At 42.3% G+C, this 19,780-nt stretch overlaps 1 protein-coding gene across 1 annotated transcript in view; it reads right to left on the reverse strand.

Annotated features, from left to right (window-relative positions):
- The window catches only part of LOC120288752 (UPF0481 protein At3g47200-like), a 54,532-nt gene extending 35,132 nt beyond the window's left edge, over positions 1-19,400 (reverse strand). The window contains exon 1 of the mRNA XM_039302894.1: positions 18,798-19,400. Within this exon, the coding sequence (XP_039158828.1) occupies positions 18,798-19,400 (603 nt within the window). The remainder of the gene's footprint in view (positions 1-18,797) is intronic.
- Positions 19,401-19,780: the final 380 nt, after the last annotated feature.

Genomic DNA, 19,780 nt, shown 5'->3' on the forward strand with positions numbered 1-19,780 from the left:
TTGTGGTCGGTCTGAATCATGCAAATTTTCCTTATTGTTGATTGTTTTGTTTCTCTAGTAATTTTGTTCTCTCATGTAATTTAATTACATACATTCTTTGCTTCCATGTTATCTTAGAACACGAGTTTGTAGTTTTTGCTCCAATGATTTGCGGAAATATTGTTTCCAAGAGTGCTTGTTGTATGACATACAAAGCCCTTGCAACTTTTTGTGGTTGCTCTGCCATAAGCTTGTACCTTCCTACGAAGCCTTATATTCTTTCTCCACGATGTCGCTTGAATTTTGTGCCATCAAGAAAGTAATCATTTTAATGTTTTAGTAAATAAATATAGTTATTTTCATCGAAAGTAGGAACAATAGTGAGATAGAGTTGGCCATCGTTTTGGTGTTGGATATACAGTGGGGATTTTAGTTGGGGGTGGATAGGACTCACGCTCAATGCCAACCGAATGAGACCCTGACACCACTGTTGGCTTTTAGTGTTAATGTGGAAGTGTGTATGTTGGTGGGGATTTACTTAGCAAAGGAAAAAGGAAGGAGCTTTTGAAGCTTGTTTTATTATCAAAATATTTTGTGCAAGGGATATATGGAGTTGTAGTGTCATGCCCTGATCCTCGGGCATGCACCCATCCCTCAATTGGTCGATTAAATAGCGACGTTCCAGGACGCATCGCCGACCCATTCATTTTAGTATGCATGTGGAAGCATAAAAATAATCCCCAGATAATAAACAAATGGATAAGAAAGTAGGACTAAAAATCTCGAACCCGAAAAACCATCACACTTATATACATATATAACCACCGAGTCATATATATACATATAGTACACTAACAGATCAGGTTCTAATCAAAGCCAGTCCAACAAGAAAGTCTGAAAACATGGGTGGGGTTTCAATCCTCTCCTGGATCCTCCTCCGGGTCCTCCTCGACAATCTCTCTTTCTTCCTCACTCCAATTGGAGCTTACGACTAAGTACATCGGAGAGTCAGAATCGCCCTCGAGCTTGGGATCTTTCGCATCCACCACTGATCCACCCTTAGGATCTGCTATCCCCTTCTCGAACGCAACCTCAAAAATGTACAGAGATACACTATATTTCGGCACAGGACTCACCCTTCATCCATTGCTATAATGGCAATACCACGACTGGTATTCATGGGGCACCTTGTGGGGGGCCCTTATCAACCCAGACGGTGGCTTTCACCAGTACATATTCCAATCATTCGGGATGGTGGTGTATCGGAATGTGATAACCTATTTCGGTGGATTTCTTGGGCTGACCAAACCGTTCGGGAGGTAGTGGGGGTGCTGCCATCTATGGACTTGAAATGTTGTCCCACAACAGGGTGAGACTATGTCTCAGCGAGTTCTACCCCCCTAAGACTCGATTAGGAAGAAAATACGCCTTAAGGGCTGCCTAAGCACACCAGGGTCAAAGGACTTACCTCGGCCTCAGTTCCATCTTACAATCAATATCATTTACAAATGCCTCAAATCACATCAACCAATCAATTAATAACATTAGATCAAATTATTGATCAATCAACCTAGTCGATTACATGTTACCACGACCTTCTCTTGTTCGGCCAAATCGATATTACCTAATAAGTCCTCTCATATCAAGACTACTCCTTATAAACTCATATTAGATAATATAGCTTGCGCTAAGCTGATAAATAGTATACTGCTCGCAATCTAAATTGACATATCAAAGCCTGTAAGTTAATATAATATATCGGTATACTACTCGCAATCTAAGCTGACATATCCGAGCTCGTAGGTTGATATAGTATTCCGGTATACTACTCGCAATCTAAGCTGACATATCACGCATAGGCTAATATAGTATATTACCCCAACCATTTAATCAATTCATCATTTTTATCATACCCGATAAAAATACTGATGTGAGGGTACACGGTCAACCTTAGCCAAAATACCATAAATTCACTTTTAAACCTCCCACTTCTTTCAACAATCCAAAATAGATTTTTGGAGTTGTAGACACGCCCGGTAATTTTCCAATTAAATATTAAAAATAAATAAATTTAGGAATATATCCTAAAATCACAATTCACACCAAATCGGTACAAATTCGAGCTCAATTAAATAAACAGAATGCACCACTACATCAGCATAAAATTCCGATCACTGGCTATTCCGGTCTAATTTTTGGAAATTAATTAATTAATTAGTTAATTACGGAAAATAATTCATAAATGCAATAAATGCGTACTTAGGCCCATAATGCCTAATTATATGCTGGAATGGACCCGAAAAATTTCCAAGACTCATTAAATAAATACTAGATTCTATTTACTTGCTAATTGCACTATCTACTTAACATGCATCGACAATTAATTAAATTTACTAATTTAATCTAACTATCCACCTAAACCATGCTTAACTTAATCTAATAAGCCCTTAAGCGTCATTAACCTACAAAGCGAGGATTAGTGATTTAAACTCACTTGTTCAGTGATCCCGTCGGTGTAATTTGACGGGGACGCGACGGGGCTCACTTCTCTCCAACACGGGCCTAACTTTCGAGGCCGGGAACACCTCCAAAACGGGCCTCAAGCGCTGCTGGAAACCCATTAAATTCTGTTTTGGTTTGGGCTGAAACAAAGGGCAACAAGCTCGATTTAAGGCGGGGATGGACCAAGGAAGGTTGAAAGGGCCAAATTGGGCCTAGGCGGGGGACTCATGGTGGGGAAACAACGACTAGATGGCTCTGGCTGAGCTCCACAAGGCACGAGACAGTAGCTGGGACCGAGGCTGAGGTGGCATGGGGCTTCGATTTGAGCAAACAAGCACGGAATGGCGACGGCGCTCGCGCGAGGAGGGGGTGGTGAATGGCGACGGGCGGCAGCGTGCGAGCAAGTCAGGGGCTTCGGATAGCTCTTGCTGATCTTCTCTTTAGAATTTGGAGCTCACAATGCACAATAAAGAAGGAGGATGGGTTGGTCAATGGCCAGGTGAAGGGAAAGGGAGAGATGAGGGGATAAAGGGGCCACTTGGTCTCATATCCTCATCTTCTTATCCCCCATTTGCCCACCAAGCTTGACTGTCTTCCATGGACCAAAATCAACCACTAAGCTCCCTCAATAAGCTAGGGAAATGGTCCATAAGTCATGGTGGTGGGGGGCATACGAATTTGCTTGGCTTCCACTTCAATTGGACTTTATTCTTGCTTAAATCAATCCAATTTTGTGGCACCCCTGAAACGGCCCCTGATCCATTAGGGTCGCCACAATTTGCTTACCTTTCACTTTCCTAATAACATGCCACTTTGATACCATTGAATTATAGTGGGTTCATATATGCTGGGGGATTATAAAAAAATTTTATTAGTCCCAGCGCAGTTCATATAACGGAAGCATAATCGACATCTCCCTAACCCATACTCAAACTAAATTATACAATGCAATGCACACCAACTACACCTTTCATATATATATATATACGTTAGAGTCGAAACACTTTTATTTACATAACTTTGATGGACATCACGAATCGATACAACAAAAGGCCAAGGCTTTACTAAGCTCGGGTATAACCCAAAAGTACCCAACCCCACATTAGTCATGTACATGAATCCATACTCCAATGTCGGCTATCTAAAAAGTGTCATCCTCTACCAGTCACATGCACAATCACACCCAGCTCAATGCATTAGCTAGTGGCGGTGGCAGCATCCCCATCATGATCCCGTCGCGACGAACATGCACGGACAGGATCTCCTAGACTACAGCACCATCAGGTAGACCCACGTCATACCAATTGTGCCCTTTCATAAATCTCATTATAATTTTTTATCTTCATATGCACTAGTTGTTTCTTAATATCAGTCCTCAATCCTTTCAGGAATCTCTTAGCCTTTTCCTCTCAATCCTCAATCAATCTGGGAGCATACCTAGACAATTTAGAAAATCTTGCCTCATACTGGTCCACTGTCAGCTCCCTTTATTCTAATTGAACAAATTCAGTAATCTTTTTATCCCCGGCACAGTCAGAAAAATGCTTCCTATTGAAAGCTTTAACAAACTCATCCCAGTTTATATCAATACCTAGTGGAAAGATCATGTCTCTCGAAGCTCTCCACCAAAACTTTGCATTTCCCTTCAGCTGGTACTCTGCCAAAGTTATTTTCTCAGCATCATTGCAATCCAACAACCTGAAAATTCATTCCATTCCATCTATCCATTATTCCACCTCATCAGGACTTCCTATTCCACTAAACTTAGATGGCTTCAGCTTCAGAAATTGTTCCACCAGTCCTTGAGGGTGACGTTCCACTCCAGGTTGTTGCTGTGCTTGTCTTTCCATCAGATTTCTTATATTGGCCAATGCCTGCAGGATGTCTTCCATTCGGGGTTCAACCTTTGCAGTAGAGGCTTCAACCCTCGATGGATGAGTACTTCCAGCTCGTACCATGATTTTCCTGTAGTTTCCAAGCATTTGCCTCAGGAATAAACTATGACTCAATGCCTCCATATAAAAGCACTACAACTATATATAAGTAACATAAACATGTTACTAGCACCTAAAGACAACTCATAATAATTACTAGGGATCTACGAGTGAATACCCATCACCCGTTGTTCAAAGTTAGTCAACTATTCCAGTTAGTATCCTATGGTGTGCATTGTCATTATATTCCTCAATTTCCAAATGAGGCTCCTTATCACACCACATATAACCATTGCTCTGATACCACCCGTTGTGGCACCCCTGAAACGGCCCCCGATCCATTAGGGTCGTCACAATTTGCTTACCTTTCACCTTCCTAATAACATGTCACTCCGATACCATTGAATTATAGTGGGTCCATATATGCTGGGGGATTATAAATTTTTTTTTTTATCGATCCTAGTGCAGTTCATATAACGGAAGCATAATCGACATCTCCCTAACCCATACTCAAACTAAATAATACAGTGCAATGCACACCAACTACACCTTTCATATATATATATACGTTAGAGCCGAAACACTTTTATTTACATAACTTTGATGGACATCACGAGTCGGTACAACAAAAGGCCAAGGCTTTACTAAGCTCGGCTATAACCCAAAAGTACCTGATCCCACATCAATCATGTACATTGATCCATCCTCTAGTGTCGGCTATCCAAAAAGTGTCATCCTCTACCAGTCACACACGCAATCACACCAAGCCCAGTGCATCGGCTAGCGGCAGTGGCAGCATCCCCATCATGATCCTGTTGCGACAAACATGCACGGACAAGAACTCCTAGACTACAGGGCCATCAGGTAGACCCACGTCATACCTAACTAAAACTTGAACACGGATGAACACTAGTCCACGAACACCAACACAGGGGTGCTATGAGCAATCAACCTCAACATCAAACAGTAAGCCATAGAAAGTACCACGTGTGACAGGTGATAGAGACATCTCTTAATCTGAAATGTAAGTATCCAAAGGGGTGAGTACAACCACTCAGTAGTAAAAGATTCCTCAAGCTATATCAAGCATTACTATTAATATCCAAATTCAAGTATGGTAGACAAAAGAAGAAATTTAACAATGGGTGTGTATCAAAATCATGAAAACTATCAATGTGATGACAACATATCCAAGATAGACAAATTTCAATCATAGGGTCAAACTGAAACATCACGTTTCATTCCATTGCCATACACTCAGTCTTATATCTAGACCCACACACACTTATAATGGAATCTTTCATTTTATTTTTCAAAAGATTTCATCCTCAGAGGACCAATGTTTGTGTCCCTCCGGCATTCGCATCCCTCCAGGCATCATGAGAACCTCCAGCATTCAGCCATTTAAGGCCACCGGGCATCTGGAGCGAATCACGCCTCCAGGCATCTCGTACCCCACCTGGCATTACGAGGAACCTCGAGGGCCTCCCATGAAAATGGTTACCCTGACCATCCGGAATTACGTACCAACAAGCATACCACCGGGCATCTCGAAGCTCCCGGGGAATAACCTCTGGCATTTAGCCATTTAAGGCCACCGGGCATCCACAAGGCATCGGCTCACTCGATCCTCTGGGCATCTTGACTCCCGAGGTATTGTTGACCCGAGGGTTCAACGGTAACAACTTAGCATTTTAATTTACAAGACATTTTCAAATGCTAAAACAAGACGTCTCATGGACCCTGTAACACATCTCAATATTGCACAAATATCCACAGCCAATACCATCATATCACATACCCATTCGAAACACCTTCACTTTTGGATACTTTTGTGAAAATTCAAGAATAGAATAGCCCGACTTTTACAATGCACAGTTCTGGTAGAAATTTTGAAATAAATACTAAATAGACTCAGAAAATTACGAAATTTCGACACATTATTAATGAGACCTAAAGGAACAAATTTCATGAAGAACACCAAGTCAAATTCCGTACATATCAAGAGTAAAAACTTCGGTATTTCTTGCTACAGTTTCTGTAAAATTTCCAGATTTAGCATTTCCGTATGAAAATCATTTCGTCGACAAAATCTTATCCATTTATGCTAAATTTTTTATATGTTACTCTCACATATGTTCTCTCCAACTTTAGTTAAGGATTAGAAGTCAAATTTTGACTAGAAAATTCCAGAAAAATCGAGAAATCACCGGTGGTCAGGCTGTTCTTGCAAAAACAGTTCACTAGCCTAAAGAGAACTATTCCTATACTTTCAGTTTCGGTATCTAACGTCCATAGCCAAGATTTACGAACACATTACACCACAATACAGCCTCTTTACTTCTCAAAATTCCACCATAGCTAAATCCTTGAGTTCTCATTTCAACTTAAAAGCAAAATCCACCAAAACTTGCTCTATCTTTGCCCCATTACCTCGGCCAACTTCATCTCATTCATCACAAACAACATGCAGCTCCAAATCTCACATTTCCTCACATCTACCCACTCTTCACTAGATAAAACAGCAAGCAAAACATAGATTGAAGAACTTCTACTTGCCTTAAGTCCTATGCGACCACAGCAAAATGGAGAACTCGGGGTCTCGGACGTGGCTCGATTGATGGCAAAACTAGGCGGCATCAACGGCGGCAGCTGGGACACGGCGGAAGAGAGCCTTCCTCTTCCCCTTCGCGGCCTGCACTTGCCCCTCTCTCTCTCGCTCACTCGCCCGAACTCTCCCTCTCTCGGTTTCACTCTCTCTCTCTCTCTCTCTCTCTCTCTCTCGGCGACTTCTCAAGCAATCCGCCTCCCCCTCTCTCTCTTAACCTCTTGATTAGCTAGTAATCATTGCCTTTTGCATGCTAGAGACACATGGAGAATCCCTCACGCCACTTGTCAATCTCCATGCAAAGGTGATGGCCCTCAATGGGCTAGGCTTGGGCCAAGCCTTGGTCGACCAAATGGTGGGGGAAAGGGTGGGCTGCTTTGGGCAGTTTTGGGCCTTAGGTGTCCAGCCCACTCTTGCTCCTATTTTTCCACTTTAATCCCCACTTAATTTCATAATCTCAATTTCTCACATGGTCATATAATATTACAACATTAATCGATGGAAATCCGACTTATAGAGTACACGACCAAGAATAGAAAATTCTTTATCGATTCATCCTTTAGTACAATCCTTGATTACACATAGACATAGGATAGATTTCCAACAAAACAATTGTCCATTAAATGCTCGGCCTTGTTTAATTGTAATCCATTAGTCTAATGACTATAATGTAGTCCGATGGTACTTCCATCACCTATTCATGGGTCGTAGTGTATCTAGGGATCGCTATGAAATTTTTTAGGATGCCACAAATTTGGCCTCTATAAATTCAACTAACACCTCATTGATCCAATTGGTATTTTTCCTCATCAATTGATCCCACTTGCATCCAAATTGTGCAATCAAAAACGATCCCCGACTTTTTCTGAACAAAAACGGCCTTATGACAACTTTTTCCCAAAAAGTCTCGATTTGCAGAAAAATCTTCTGAGACTGAGTCGACTTTCCTAAAATGACTTGTGCCATGACAAAACTTCAATTTCTAAAATCGGACTCAAATTCATGGTTAATTTCCATTCGGTGCGATTTTAGCGTAACCTAGACTACCCGATAACTTTTAGAAATTTTAGTCCAAATGACTCGTGGTCAATTTTCTTCGAGGCACAATGAACCCACTTGACACATTGGTGACTCTCGATTGTCGTGAAAATATCAAGGATTCAATTACTAACACAGGGTACCAAAACGATAGAAAAATCAGTCTAGTGTCGGCCGATGAGAATTTTCCAATTTAGTGGAGTCACCCACGTTTAGCCACACATCTCAGTTAAACCAACTTATCTCTGATCTCTAATTAATTTTCAACTATGCCATAATGGCCTCTAAAGATAAGCACGATCGAGAAGCCAATTCCTAGTCAAATTCTCAAGTCTATTGCATTAAAATCGCTTAATTATTTTCTCCAGATAGTTTAGTTATCTCGAGAGTAATCAGCTTTGAGAACAGCCCTATCAGCGCATCGATGAAATGTCCGATTTATTCAATGGAAAACATGATTGAAAATCTAGGATGTCACAACTCTTCCCCTCTTATAAAAATTTCGTACTTGAAATTTAAACCATTACAAAACTTAAGCAAAAAGGTGGGGGTAGAACTGTCTCATCAACTCTTCAGTCTCCCATGTTGCTCCTTCAGTATCGTAGTGTTGTTAGACCACTTTGACCAACGGAATGGTCTTTGTACGCAAAACTTGTTATTTTCTATCCACTATCTAAATTGGGCTTTCCACTTATGACACTCGGTCATCCACGTCTAATTCTTCAAAATTAAGCACGTGGGTCGGGTCAGGCTCGTACTTCCTCAACATCGACAAGTGAAAGACGTCGTGCACTTGCGCCAATCTCGGCGGCAACGCAAGATGATACGCTAAGGTCCCGATTATCTCTAGAAAATCAAACGAACCTACGTATCTCGGACTCAATTTTCCTTTCTTGCCAAAGTGTGAAGTTTCCCTCATTGGTGACACCTTAAAAAAAACATGATAACCAATTTGGAATTCCAATGGTCTCTAGCGCTTATCTGCGTAACTTTTCTATCTGCTCTGAGTGGTTTTTAATCCGCCTCCTGCCACGGTATCCACTGATTGCTAGACCAACTCTGGGCCTATGATCTTCCTTTCCCCAACTTCATCCCAACACGCTGGTGTCCTGCACACTCAGCCATATAACGCTTCGAATGGAGCCATCTGGATGCTCTGCTGATAACTGTTGTTGTAGGCAAATTCCACTAGGTATAGTTGATCTTCCCAACTTCCTTTGAAGTCTAATACACAAGTTTTCAGCATGTCCTCGAGGGTCTGAATTATCCTCTCAGACTGGCCACCATCTAAGGATGATACGCCATACTGTACTGCAGCTTGGTACCTAACGCACTTTGTAAGCTCTTCCAAAAAGTGGCGGTAAACCCCGGGTCTCTATCTGAAGTTATCATAATTAGCACTCCATGCAAATGAACTACCTGACACACGTACATATCCGCGTATCTATCCAAACTGAGGTCCTTTCGAATTGCAATGAAGTGAGCCGATTTTGTTAGTCTGTCAACCACTACCCAAATCAAATCATTACCTTTCTGACTCCTCGTTAATCCGGTCACGAAGTCCATCGTGATATGCTCCCATTTCCATTATGGAATCTCAAGAGATTGCAGGAGTCCTCCCAGCTTGCAATGCTGAGCTTTGACTTGCTGACATGTCAAACACCTGGCGACATGCTTGGCGATGTCCGCCTTCATACTTTACCACCAATAATGTTGACGTAGATTTTGATATATCTTGGTACTACCAGGATAAATGATGTAACTGCTACAATGCGCTTCTGATAGAATATTCTCTTTAAGCTCCACGTTGTTAGGTACAACCAAACGTTCTCGAAACCTCAGTGTTCCCTCATCAGAAATCTGAAAGTTAGCATTCCTTTTCTCAGCGTCCTCTTGTAAAATCTTCTGCACATCTAGGTCTGTCAATTGAAGTAACTTGATTCCGATCTGAACATTCGGTTCAATTCTGAGGGTGGTCATAAGACTCGAAAGGTGGCCTATCTCAAACTTAAATACCAAATCTTGAGCTTTCTCAATTAGGTTCCACTCCTTAATCAAAATATGAGCAACTGAAGACTTTCGATTCAAAGCATCGGCGACCTTGTTCGCCTTTCCCAGGTGATATAGAATATCACAGTCGTAGTCCTTCAGTAATTCCATCCATCGGCGTTGTCTTATGTTCAACTCCTTCTAAGAGAACAGGTATTTGAGACTTTGATGGTCCGTGAAGATCTGGAATCTTTCTCCACACAAATAGTGTCTTTAAATCTTCAGGCCAAAGATAATCGCTGCGAGTTCTGAGTCATGCGTCAGATAGTTCTGTTCATGAGGCCTCAACTGACAAGAGGCGTATGCAACAACTCGGCCATGTTGCATCAGCACACAACCCAATCCTCTGAATGTCGCATCACGATAGATCTCGAATCCTCCAGGACCAGATGGAATGATCAGCACAGGTGCGGTAGTCAGCTTCTGCTTCAGTACTTGGAAACTACACTCGTACTTGTATGTCCACACAAATTTTTCTTCTTTCTTTAAGAGTCTTGTCAACGGCGACGCTAATGATGAGAACCCTTTCACAAACCTTCTGTAATAACCTGTCAAACCCAGAAAACTTCTTATCTCTGTCACAGTAGTCGGTCTTGGTCAGTTAATCACTGCTTCAATCTTGCTCGGGTCCACGGAGATTCCTTCACCTGAAATCATGTGACCTAAGAAAGTAACATGAGTTAACCAAAACTCGCACTTACTGAACTTGGCGTACAACTGATGAACTCTTAGCGTCTGTAGCACTAATCTCAAATGACTCTCATGCTCTTTATCACTCGTCGAATACACCAGAATATCATTGATGAACACAATCACAAACTAATCCAGATATTCTTTGAATACACGGTTCATCAAATTCTTGAAGGTAGTTGGAGCATTCGTCAACCTGAATGGCATCATTGTGAACTTGTAACGACTATACCGAGTATGAAATGCTACTTAGGAATGTCCTCCTTCCTGATCCTCGGCTGATGATATCTTGTCCTCAAGTCGATCTTTGAGAATATTGACACTCCTTGCTGTTGATTGAACAAATCATTGATCCTTAGGAGTGGATATTTGTTCTTGATCGTTACCTAATTGAGTTGCCGATAGTTGATGATGCACAGGCGCAACAATCCATCTTTCTTCTTTACAAATTACATTGGTGCTCCCTAAGGTGATGCACTGGGACGAATGAATCCCTTATCTAATATCTCTTACATTTGCACATTTAGTTCTTTCAACTCAGATAACACCATCTGGTAAGGAGCCTTAGAGATTGGCTCTGTCCTGAGTATTAGCTCGATCACGAACTCAATCTCTCTCTCTCTGGCAGTAATCCTGGTAATTCATTTGGAAAGACATCTGGAAATTCTTATACCACAATAATGTCTTCCATCTTCAGCTCCTCAATTGCCGTATCCACAATAGTTGCCAGGTACCCTTGACAACCCTCGTCTAACAAACGAGTTGCCTCTGGCGACGAGATCAGGATAATCGAGGGTCCTCCTCGACTTCCGACAAACTCAAAGCTCTCACCATCTAACGGGTTAAACTGAATTGCCTTGCGATAGCAGTCCATCTTAGTTCGTTGTTTGGTGAGCCAGTCCATGCCAATAATTAAATCAAAGTTGTACATGGCTAGGACTAAAAAATATTTTTTCCCCACTTGCTCACCAATCACTAACTTGCAACCATAACAACTCAAAGCAACAATAACCTTATCCTTCAATGGTGTAGATATACTAACTGCCGACTCCTATAATACAGGACTGATTCCTATCAACTTAATATACTACTCAGCAATAAAGGAATGAGTTGCTCCTAGATTGAATAAAGTGTAAGCAGGATGGTCGTTCAGCGAAACCATACCTGTGATCATGTTAGGCGTAGCCTCTGCCTGATCCTGTGCAATGGCGTACACCGTACCTTGAACCGGTGGTCTTAGCTGTCCTCCCTGTGGCACATTCTAAGGTGCATACCCTCTAATTTGACCCATCTGTGACAGCGGTGGCAATTGCGGTTGTCCTCTTGGTCGCCTAGGATAATCTCTAGTCATGTGGCCCCGTTGGCTACATTCAAAACAAGCACCCGTCCTTCGAGGGCACTGATTTGCACCATGCCATCTTCCACACAAATGACATGCGACATTTTGGCTCGGCCTTGACTTCCCAATTCCACCCTTCTTGTTGGGCGGAATTTGAAATCTACCTCTAGGCATGGGCCTCTTTCCCTGGTGAATTCCTTCTCGATGCGAAGTAAACCTCGATCCAGACAAGGTGACTTGTTCACTCAGGCTCCTTTCGAGCAGCTGTGCTTGGTGATAGATTTCTTGTTAATCAACCAAATCGAACAGTACCAACGGCTGCTTTAACTCTTGTCGAAGGCCATTCTTGAACCTTCGAGCCTTCTCCTCAGGGTCTTTAATTAGTCTTAGAGCATACTAAGATAGCTCCGCAAACTTGACCCCATATTGGTCAATAGTCATTGACCCCTGACGGAGTCGTGGGAATTCTTCTATCTTTTGCTCCTTGGCGTTCCTCGAGAAGTACTGTTCATTGAACGTTTGGAGGAATGCATCCCACAAGGACCACTCCTTCGAGAAATACCGTTTCTCTGGCGGCTCTCCACCAGGTATTGGCATTGCCTTGCAATTGATATATGGCCAAGGTTACCTTCTTTACCTCTGTGCACATCAAGAGTGCAAAAGCCTTCTCCAGATCTTGTATCCATAGAGACACGGCCTTGGGGTCTCCGATACCCGTGAATCTTGGCGGGCTTAGCTTTAAAAACTGCTCGATCAGCTTGTGTATTGGCCTCTCTCTGTGCACCACTACGTTCTTAGGTTAAACCTCGACATGTGCTGCGACAGGTGTGGCGGCAAGTGCGGCCTCTGCAATGGTGACAACGACAGCAATAACAACATCTTGATTATGTGCCCACTGTGCCATCACGTTTCTCATGGCCTCTAGCGCTACATGATCCCGTTAATTCTAGGATCACCATGGGCTACTACCCCAGCACCAACTGGAGGTGGTGCCACTCCACTCGCGTTAGCCTAAGTTGGCACTCGGCCTTGGCCCCTTTGGGTATCGACCTTGGTTGGCGTTCTACCCTGAGTCACGGCCCTAACAATCCTTTTACTAGGAGTTCGTTGCTCCTGATCACTCATGGCGCAGCTTTATCTATTGAAACTTGCTTCCAATTCCATACCGAATTAGAAACAGAGTGATCTAAACCACAAGCACTTATACCAATCAACTATCACAGACATGCACCGCACCAGCGTGAATTTAAAGGTCATTTCTACTACTATCCCATGACCATCGCACCTTATCACTCCAATCCTTAACCATTGCTCTAATACCACTAAATGGGGATGTCACGTCCCAATCCTCGGGCACGCACCAATCCCTCGACTGGTCAATTGAATAACGACGTCCCAGGATGCATCGCCGACCCATTCATTTTAGAACACATGTAGAAGCATATAAATAATCCCCAGACAATAAACTAATGGGATAATAAAGTAGGACTAACAATCTCGAACCTGAAAACCATCACACTTATATACATATATAACCACTGAGTCATATATATATATATATATACATACAATACACTAACGGGTCAGGTTATAACCAAAGCCAGTCCAACAACAAAGTCTGAAAATAGGGGTGGGGTTTCAATCCTCTCCTGGATCCTCCTTTAGGTCCTCGTCCAAGTCTTCCTTGACGATCTCTCGTTCTTCCTCGCTCCAGCTGGAGCCTATGGCTGAGTACACCGAAGAGTCATAATCGCCCTCGAGCTTGGGATCTTTCGCATCCACCACTGATCCACCCTTAGGATCTGCTGTCCCTTTCCTGAACGCAACCTTCAAAATGTACAGAGGTACATCAGATTCCAGCACAGGAGCCACCCTTCGTCCATTGCTGTAATGGCAATACCACGACCGGTATTCATGGGGCACCTTGTGGGGTAGGCCCTCATCAACCCAAATGGTGGCTTTCACCAGTACATATTCCAATCCTTCGGGATGGTGGTATATTGGAATGTGATAACCTACTTCGGTGAATTTCTTAGGCTGACCAAATCGTTCGGGAGGTGGTTGGGGTACTGTCATCTATGGACCTGAAATGTTGTCCCACAATGGGGTGAGACTACGTTTCAGCGAGTTCTACCCCCCTAAGACTCGATTAAGAAGAAAATACGCCATAAGGGTTGCCTAAGCACACCATGGGTCAAGAGACTTACCTTAGCCTCACTTCCATCTTGCAAATCAATATCATTTACAGATGCCTCAAATCACATCAACTAATCAATTCATAATATCAAATCAAATCATTGATCAATCGACCTAGTCGATTACATGTCACCACGACCTTCTCTTGGTCGGCTAAATCGATATTACCTAATAAGTCCGCTCATATCAAGACTCCTCCCTCTAAGTTGATATTAGATAAAATAGCTCGCGCTAAACTGATAAATAGTATACTGCTCACAATCAAAGCTGACATATTAGAGCTTGTAGGTTGATATAGTATACCGGTATACATCTTGCAATCTAAGCTGACATATCACCCGTAGGTTGATATAGTATACCACTCTAACCATTTAATCAATTCATCATTTTTATCATACCCGATAAAAATACTCGTGTGTGGGTAGATGCTTGGCCTTAGCCAAAATACCATAATTTTACTTTGAAACCTCCCATTTCTTTTGACTATCCAAAATAGATTTTTGGCGCTGTAAACTGACGCCCAGTAATTTTCCAATTAAATACTGAAAATAAATAAATTTAGGAATATATCCTAAAATCACAATTCACACCAAATCAATACAAATTTGAGCTCAATTAAATAAACAGAATGCACCACTACAATCAACATAAAATTTCGGTCACTTTGGCTATCTGGTCTAATTTCCGAAAAATAATTAATTAATTAATTAATTATGGAAAATAATTCATAAATGCAATAAATGCATACTTAGGCTTGTAATGCCTAATTATATGCCGGAACAGGCCCGAAAAATTTTCGAGGCTCGTTAAATAAATATTAGAGTTTATTTACTCGCCAATTGCACTAACTATCCACCTAACATGCATCGGCAATTAATTAAATTTACTAATCTAATCTAACTATCCACCTAGACCATGCTTAACTTAATCTAATCAGCCCTTAAGTTTCATTAACCTACTAAGTGAGGATTAGTGAGTTAAACTCACTTGTTCTCGATTGGTGCAATTCGACGGGGACATGACGGGGCTCACTTCTCTCTAAAGTAGGCCTAGCTTTCAGGGCCGGGAACACCTCTAAAACGGGCCTCAAGCGCTGCTGGAAACCCACTAAATTATGTTCTGGTTTAGGCTGAAACAAAGGGCAACAAGCTCGGTTTAAGGCGGGGATAGATCGAGGATGGTTGAAAGGGCCAAACCGGGCCTAGACAGGGACTCACAGTGGTGAAATAGCGGTTGGATGGCTCCAGATGAGCTCAACAAGGCATGAGACACTAGCTGGGACCGAGGCTGAGGTGGGATGGGGCTTCGGTTCGAGCGGATGAGCGTAGAGCGGCGACGGCACTCGCGCGAGGGGGTGGTAGCGAACAGCAACGAGCTGCGGCATGCAACGGGTCAGGGGCTTCGGACGGCTCTTGCTGATCTTCTCTACATATTTTGGAGCTCACAAAGCACAATAAAGGAGGATGAGTTGGTTGATGGCCAGGTGAAGGGAAAGGGAGAGATAAGGGGACAAAGGGGGCCACTTGGTCTCATATCCTCATCTTCTTGTCCCCCATTTGCCCACCAAGCTTGGCTATCTTCCATGGACCAAAATCAACCACTAAGCTTCCTCAATAAACTAGGGAAATGGTCTATAAGTCATGGTGGTGGGGGGCATACGAATTTGCTTGGCTTCCACTTTAATTGGACCTTATTCTTGCTTAAATCAATCCAATTTGGCCTCTATAAATTTGACCAACACCTCATTGATCCAATTGGTATTTTTCCTCATCAATTGATCCCACTTGCATCACAATTACATGATAAAAAACAATCCCCGACTTTTTTTGGACGAAAACGGCCCTACGACGACTTTTCTCAAAAAGTCTCAGTTTGCAGAAAAATCTTTTGAAACTATGCCGATGTTCATAAAATGACTCGTGACATGATAGAACTTTCAATTTCTGAAATCGGACTCAAATTCATGGTTAATTTTCATTCGCCGTGATTTTAACATGACCTAGGCTACTGGATAATTTTCAAAAAAATTTAGTGCAAATGATGCGTAGTCGATTTTTTTTTAGCCATAATGAACCCACTCAACACATTGGCGACTCTCGGTTATTGTGAAAATCTCGAGAATTCAATTACTGACATAGGGTACCAAAACGATAGAAAAATCAATTTAGTGCCAGCCGACGAGAATTTTCCAATTTAGTGGAGTCACTTACGTTTAACCACACATTTCAGTTGAACGATCTATCTCTGATCCCTAATCAATTTTTAACTATATCGTAATGGCCTCTCAAGATAAGCATGGTCAAAAAGCCGATTCCTAGTCGAATTCTCAAGTCTATTGCATTAAAATCCCTTAATTGTTTTCTCCTGATAGTCTAGTTAACTCGAGAGTGATCAGCTCTAAGAACAGCCCTATCGACGTGTCGATGAAATGCCCGATTTATTCAATGGAAAACAGAATTGAAAATTTGGAATGTCACATGTAGTTGGGTTGAACATGAATGAACGAGCATGAAGCCTTTTTATAGTTCTTCCTAATCGACTCTTCTACTAAGAATCTCTATCACAAACAAAGAAATGTGCTTCATTTTACATGTTGGACAGGTTTTTTGCCATTACTTCTAACTACCACCAACTAAGCCAAAAAACACTAGACTTTAACTACGTACCATAGTTCTACAAACTTGTAGAGTCTTGGCTTTTCTGGATAAATTGACAACAACTTCAACAAAATTTAATCAAAAAGAAAATGTTGGAATGGAAGATTTCATTTGCCTAGAACATGATCGTCCTTCCGAATACCTATCCAAATTGGACAAAAATGAAAAAGACTGAAACAAGACAATCATCATCTTTTGATAATGATATATAAACAGTCAAATGTCCATCGTATTAGACTAAATATAAACTAAAACCTGACGATCCCACTTTATCAATCAAGGATAAATTCATACAAAATTTAGTATCGATTTGCGGAAACGTAAAGATTAATATACCTCTAGCCATTAATGAAAATTTGCAAAAGCAGAAAACCTCAAAAACCTTGGACGAATCCACGTAGCACGATCGATCTGCAATATGGGGATATGTATGTCCTGTTCTACTATCCAATACCCCTCAAACATGATGATGTGTTTTCTGTAATGATAGAGTTTGAACTAGACAACCTAGCGTTTTATTCTGTTTCTTACGTTACTAATGTCTTCCATCAAGACCGTTATGGTAACATATTAACGGGCAAATATCATGTAATAGATGTGAGTGATAAATTGGGCAATAAATCGGAATTAATTGGGAATACAATATTGGGATCATATTTAGAATGATAAATATATTATAACACATCGTTCATAAGATTTAGAGAGGGAAATAAGCACGACTGAAAACAGGAGGAAAATCATTGATGACAACAATCAACAGCCAATCAACAGATAATTATCAAGCATCAGGCATTAGGAGAAACAACGAAAAATAGAAAAAAAAATCATTTTGCATGGTATCTGAGCACGGTATACACGGCCTGCATTATAGTGAGAGCGAAGAGGAAGATGGCGGCGGTGAGAGACAATATAGTCCAAGGACTCCTGAAGTAGGTGCGGTTGAGAATTGCCCTCCACTTGTTCCAGCGCTCCTCGCAGTGCTGGCTGATCTTCTGTTGCACAACGAGATTTTTGTCGGATGGGAGCGTCACGTCCATGCACAGAGAGTTGAATAGCTTGGCGACTGCCTTGTTACTTCCGAAATCATTCTGGATGATGCCTTCCGTGTGAAGCAGGGCGACATCCTGCCTATCGTTGATGATTTTGTCCATGAAGGTGACGTAGGATGTGACCTCGTTCCCAGCCCCGATGTGCAAGCGCTCGAACGTCATGACGTTGAGGAACATGGACTCGGTGGTGTCATCCACCTCGATAACTGGGAGATTCAGGACCCCTCTAGCAAAGGAGATGTCCTTGAGGCTCTCGGTGCCCTTCTTGAACTTGATCCCGGCCTCCATGAGCTCACTGGCCGACCGGATTATCGGCTTGGTCTTCTTGGCAGATGTCTTCATGTCCTCAGGCCCCATAGATAATTCCCGTTCGTGCTGGACCCCCTCGGATTTCATCAGCAGCCCTTCCCTGTATACGTCCATGACATGCAGGCGTCTGCCCAATCCCGTGAACTTTTTATTTTCATGGGGGAAGTAGAATTTTCCGATGAGCTCGTTAACGTCATCCTGCGTTGTTGGAGTAAAGTCAGTGCATTGAATACGAGAGTGTTGTTCTGTCGATACCACCCACATAAAAGGAAAAAAAAAGGAGTTACTTATTGAGGTGATAGATTTAATAATTAAATTGTTAATTGATCTCGAACTGTGCATGCTAAACATTTAAAACATTATATTTAATGGATTTCGTGTGAGGTCTATCTAAGATAATCAGTGCAATAATCTCTCTAATGACAGAGGGAAATCAAAGAAACTAACCTCCTTGCCATCGTTCGCGATGGCAACCAGCTGATACAGCACTAGCATCGGCAGCTGATTCTCCAGCAGCAGCATGTCCCGCCTTATATATGGGGCTATGTATTCCAGCCTGTGGATGCTGAAGATGGGGTCATTGGGCGCATAGCCATTATCCTTCTCCCCACTAGTCGCAGTCCTCATGATCTCGAGCATGAAGCAGCCGTCCGTGATCATCAGCTCCAGGAACTTGCCCCCTGTACCCTTCTTCCACTTCTTCTCGTCCAGCTTGTCGTAGCTGTCCTCGAGCTTCTGCACCACCTCCCTCAGGGACTCGAAGAAGCGCTCGAGGGACTTCCCGGACCGATTCAGGAAGTGGAGGAGTGCGCGGTGCTTGTGCTCCTTCATTGGATGGAGGTGGACCTCGTGGTAGTGATAGGGGCCGAAAGAGACAACCTGCGGCTGGTAGGCCTCCCAGTTGAGGCGGGTGATGGAGGGGGGAACCTTGTAGATGGACAGAGACTTCCAGCACTGTTGCTCATCTTTGCGCATGCAGTTGAGGTTCTCGTTGACATGAACGATCCAGTTGGTCTCGTTCGGGTCCAATGGGAGCGGCGAGGGTAACATGGTTCGGGAATTTCAGAGGTTCCACAAGTTTCTGTTCTCGGAGGGAGTGAGGGAGAGAGAGGGTGGGAAGAGTGTGCGCGCAGTTTGGGGTTGTTCAAGCCCGACGCTCGACGCATGCGTATAAATAGAGGTGTGGAAATGGGTCTTGATCAATTTTGTAACTCGAGAAATAATTACATGAAAATTTTTAATATACTGTAAAAATAACAGTCTATTGTGAATTATAAAAATCAACTTACAAATAGTTATAAATTAATGTTGAACTTACTTTCTCAAGAATTTTTGGCTTCTAGTAGATTGTTATTCTCACAATATTTTAAAAACTATTATGCTATTAAAACTCCTGTGACTCATATAAAATGAGTTGAATCACGTATAAG

This window comes from Eucalyptus grandis, chromosome 10 (assembly GCF_016545825.1).
Source record: "Eucalyptus grandis isolate ANBG69807.140 chromosome 10, ASM1654582v1, whole genome shotgun sequence".
Classification (NCBI taxonomy): Eukaryota; Viridiplantae; Streptophyta; class Magnoliopsida; order Myrtales; family Myrtaceae; genus Eucalyptus; species Eucalyptus grandis.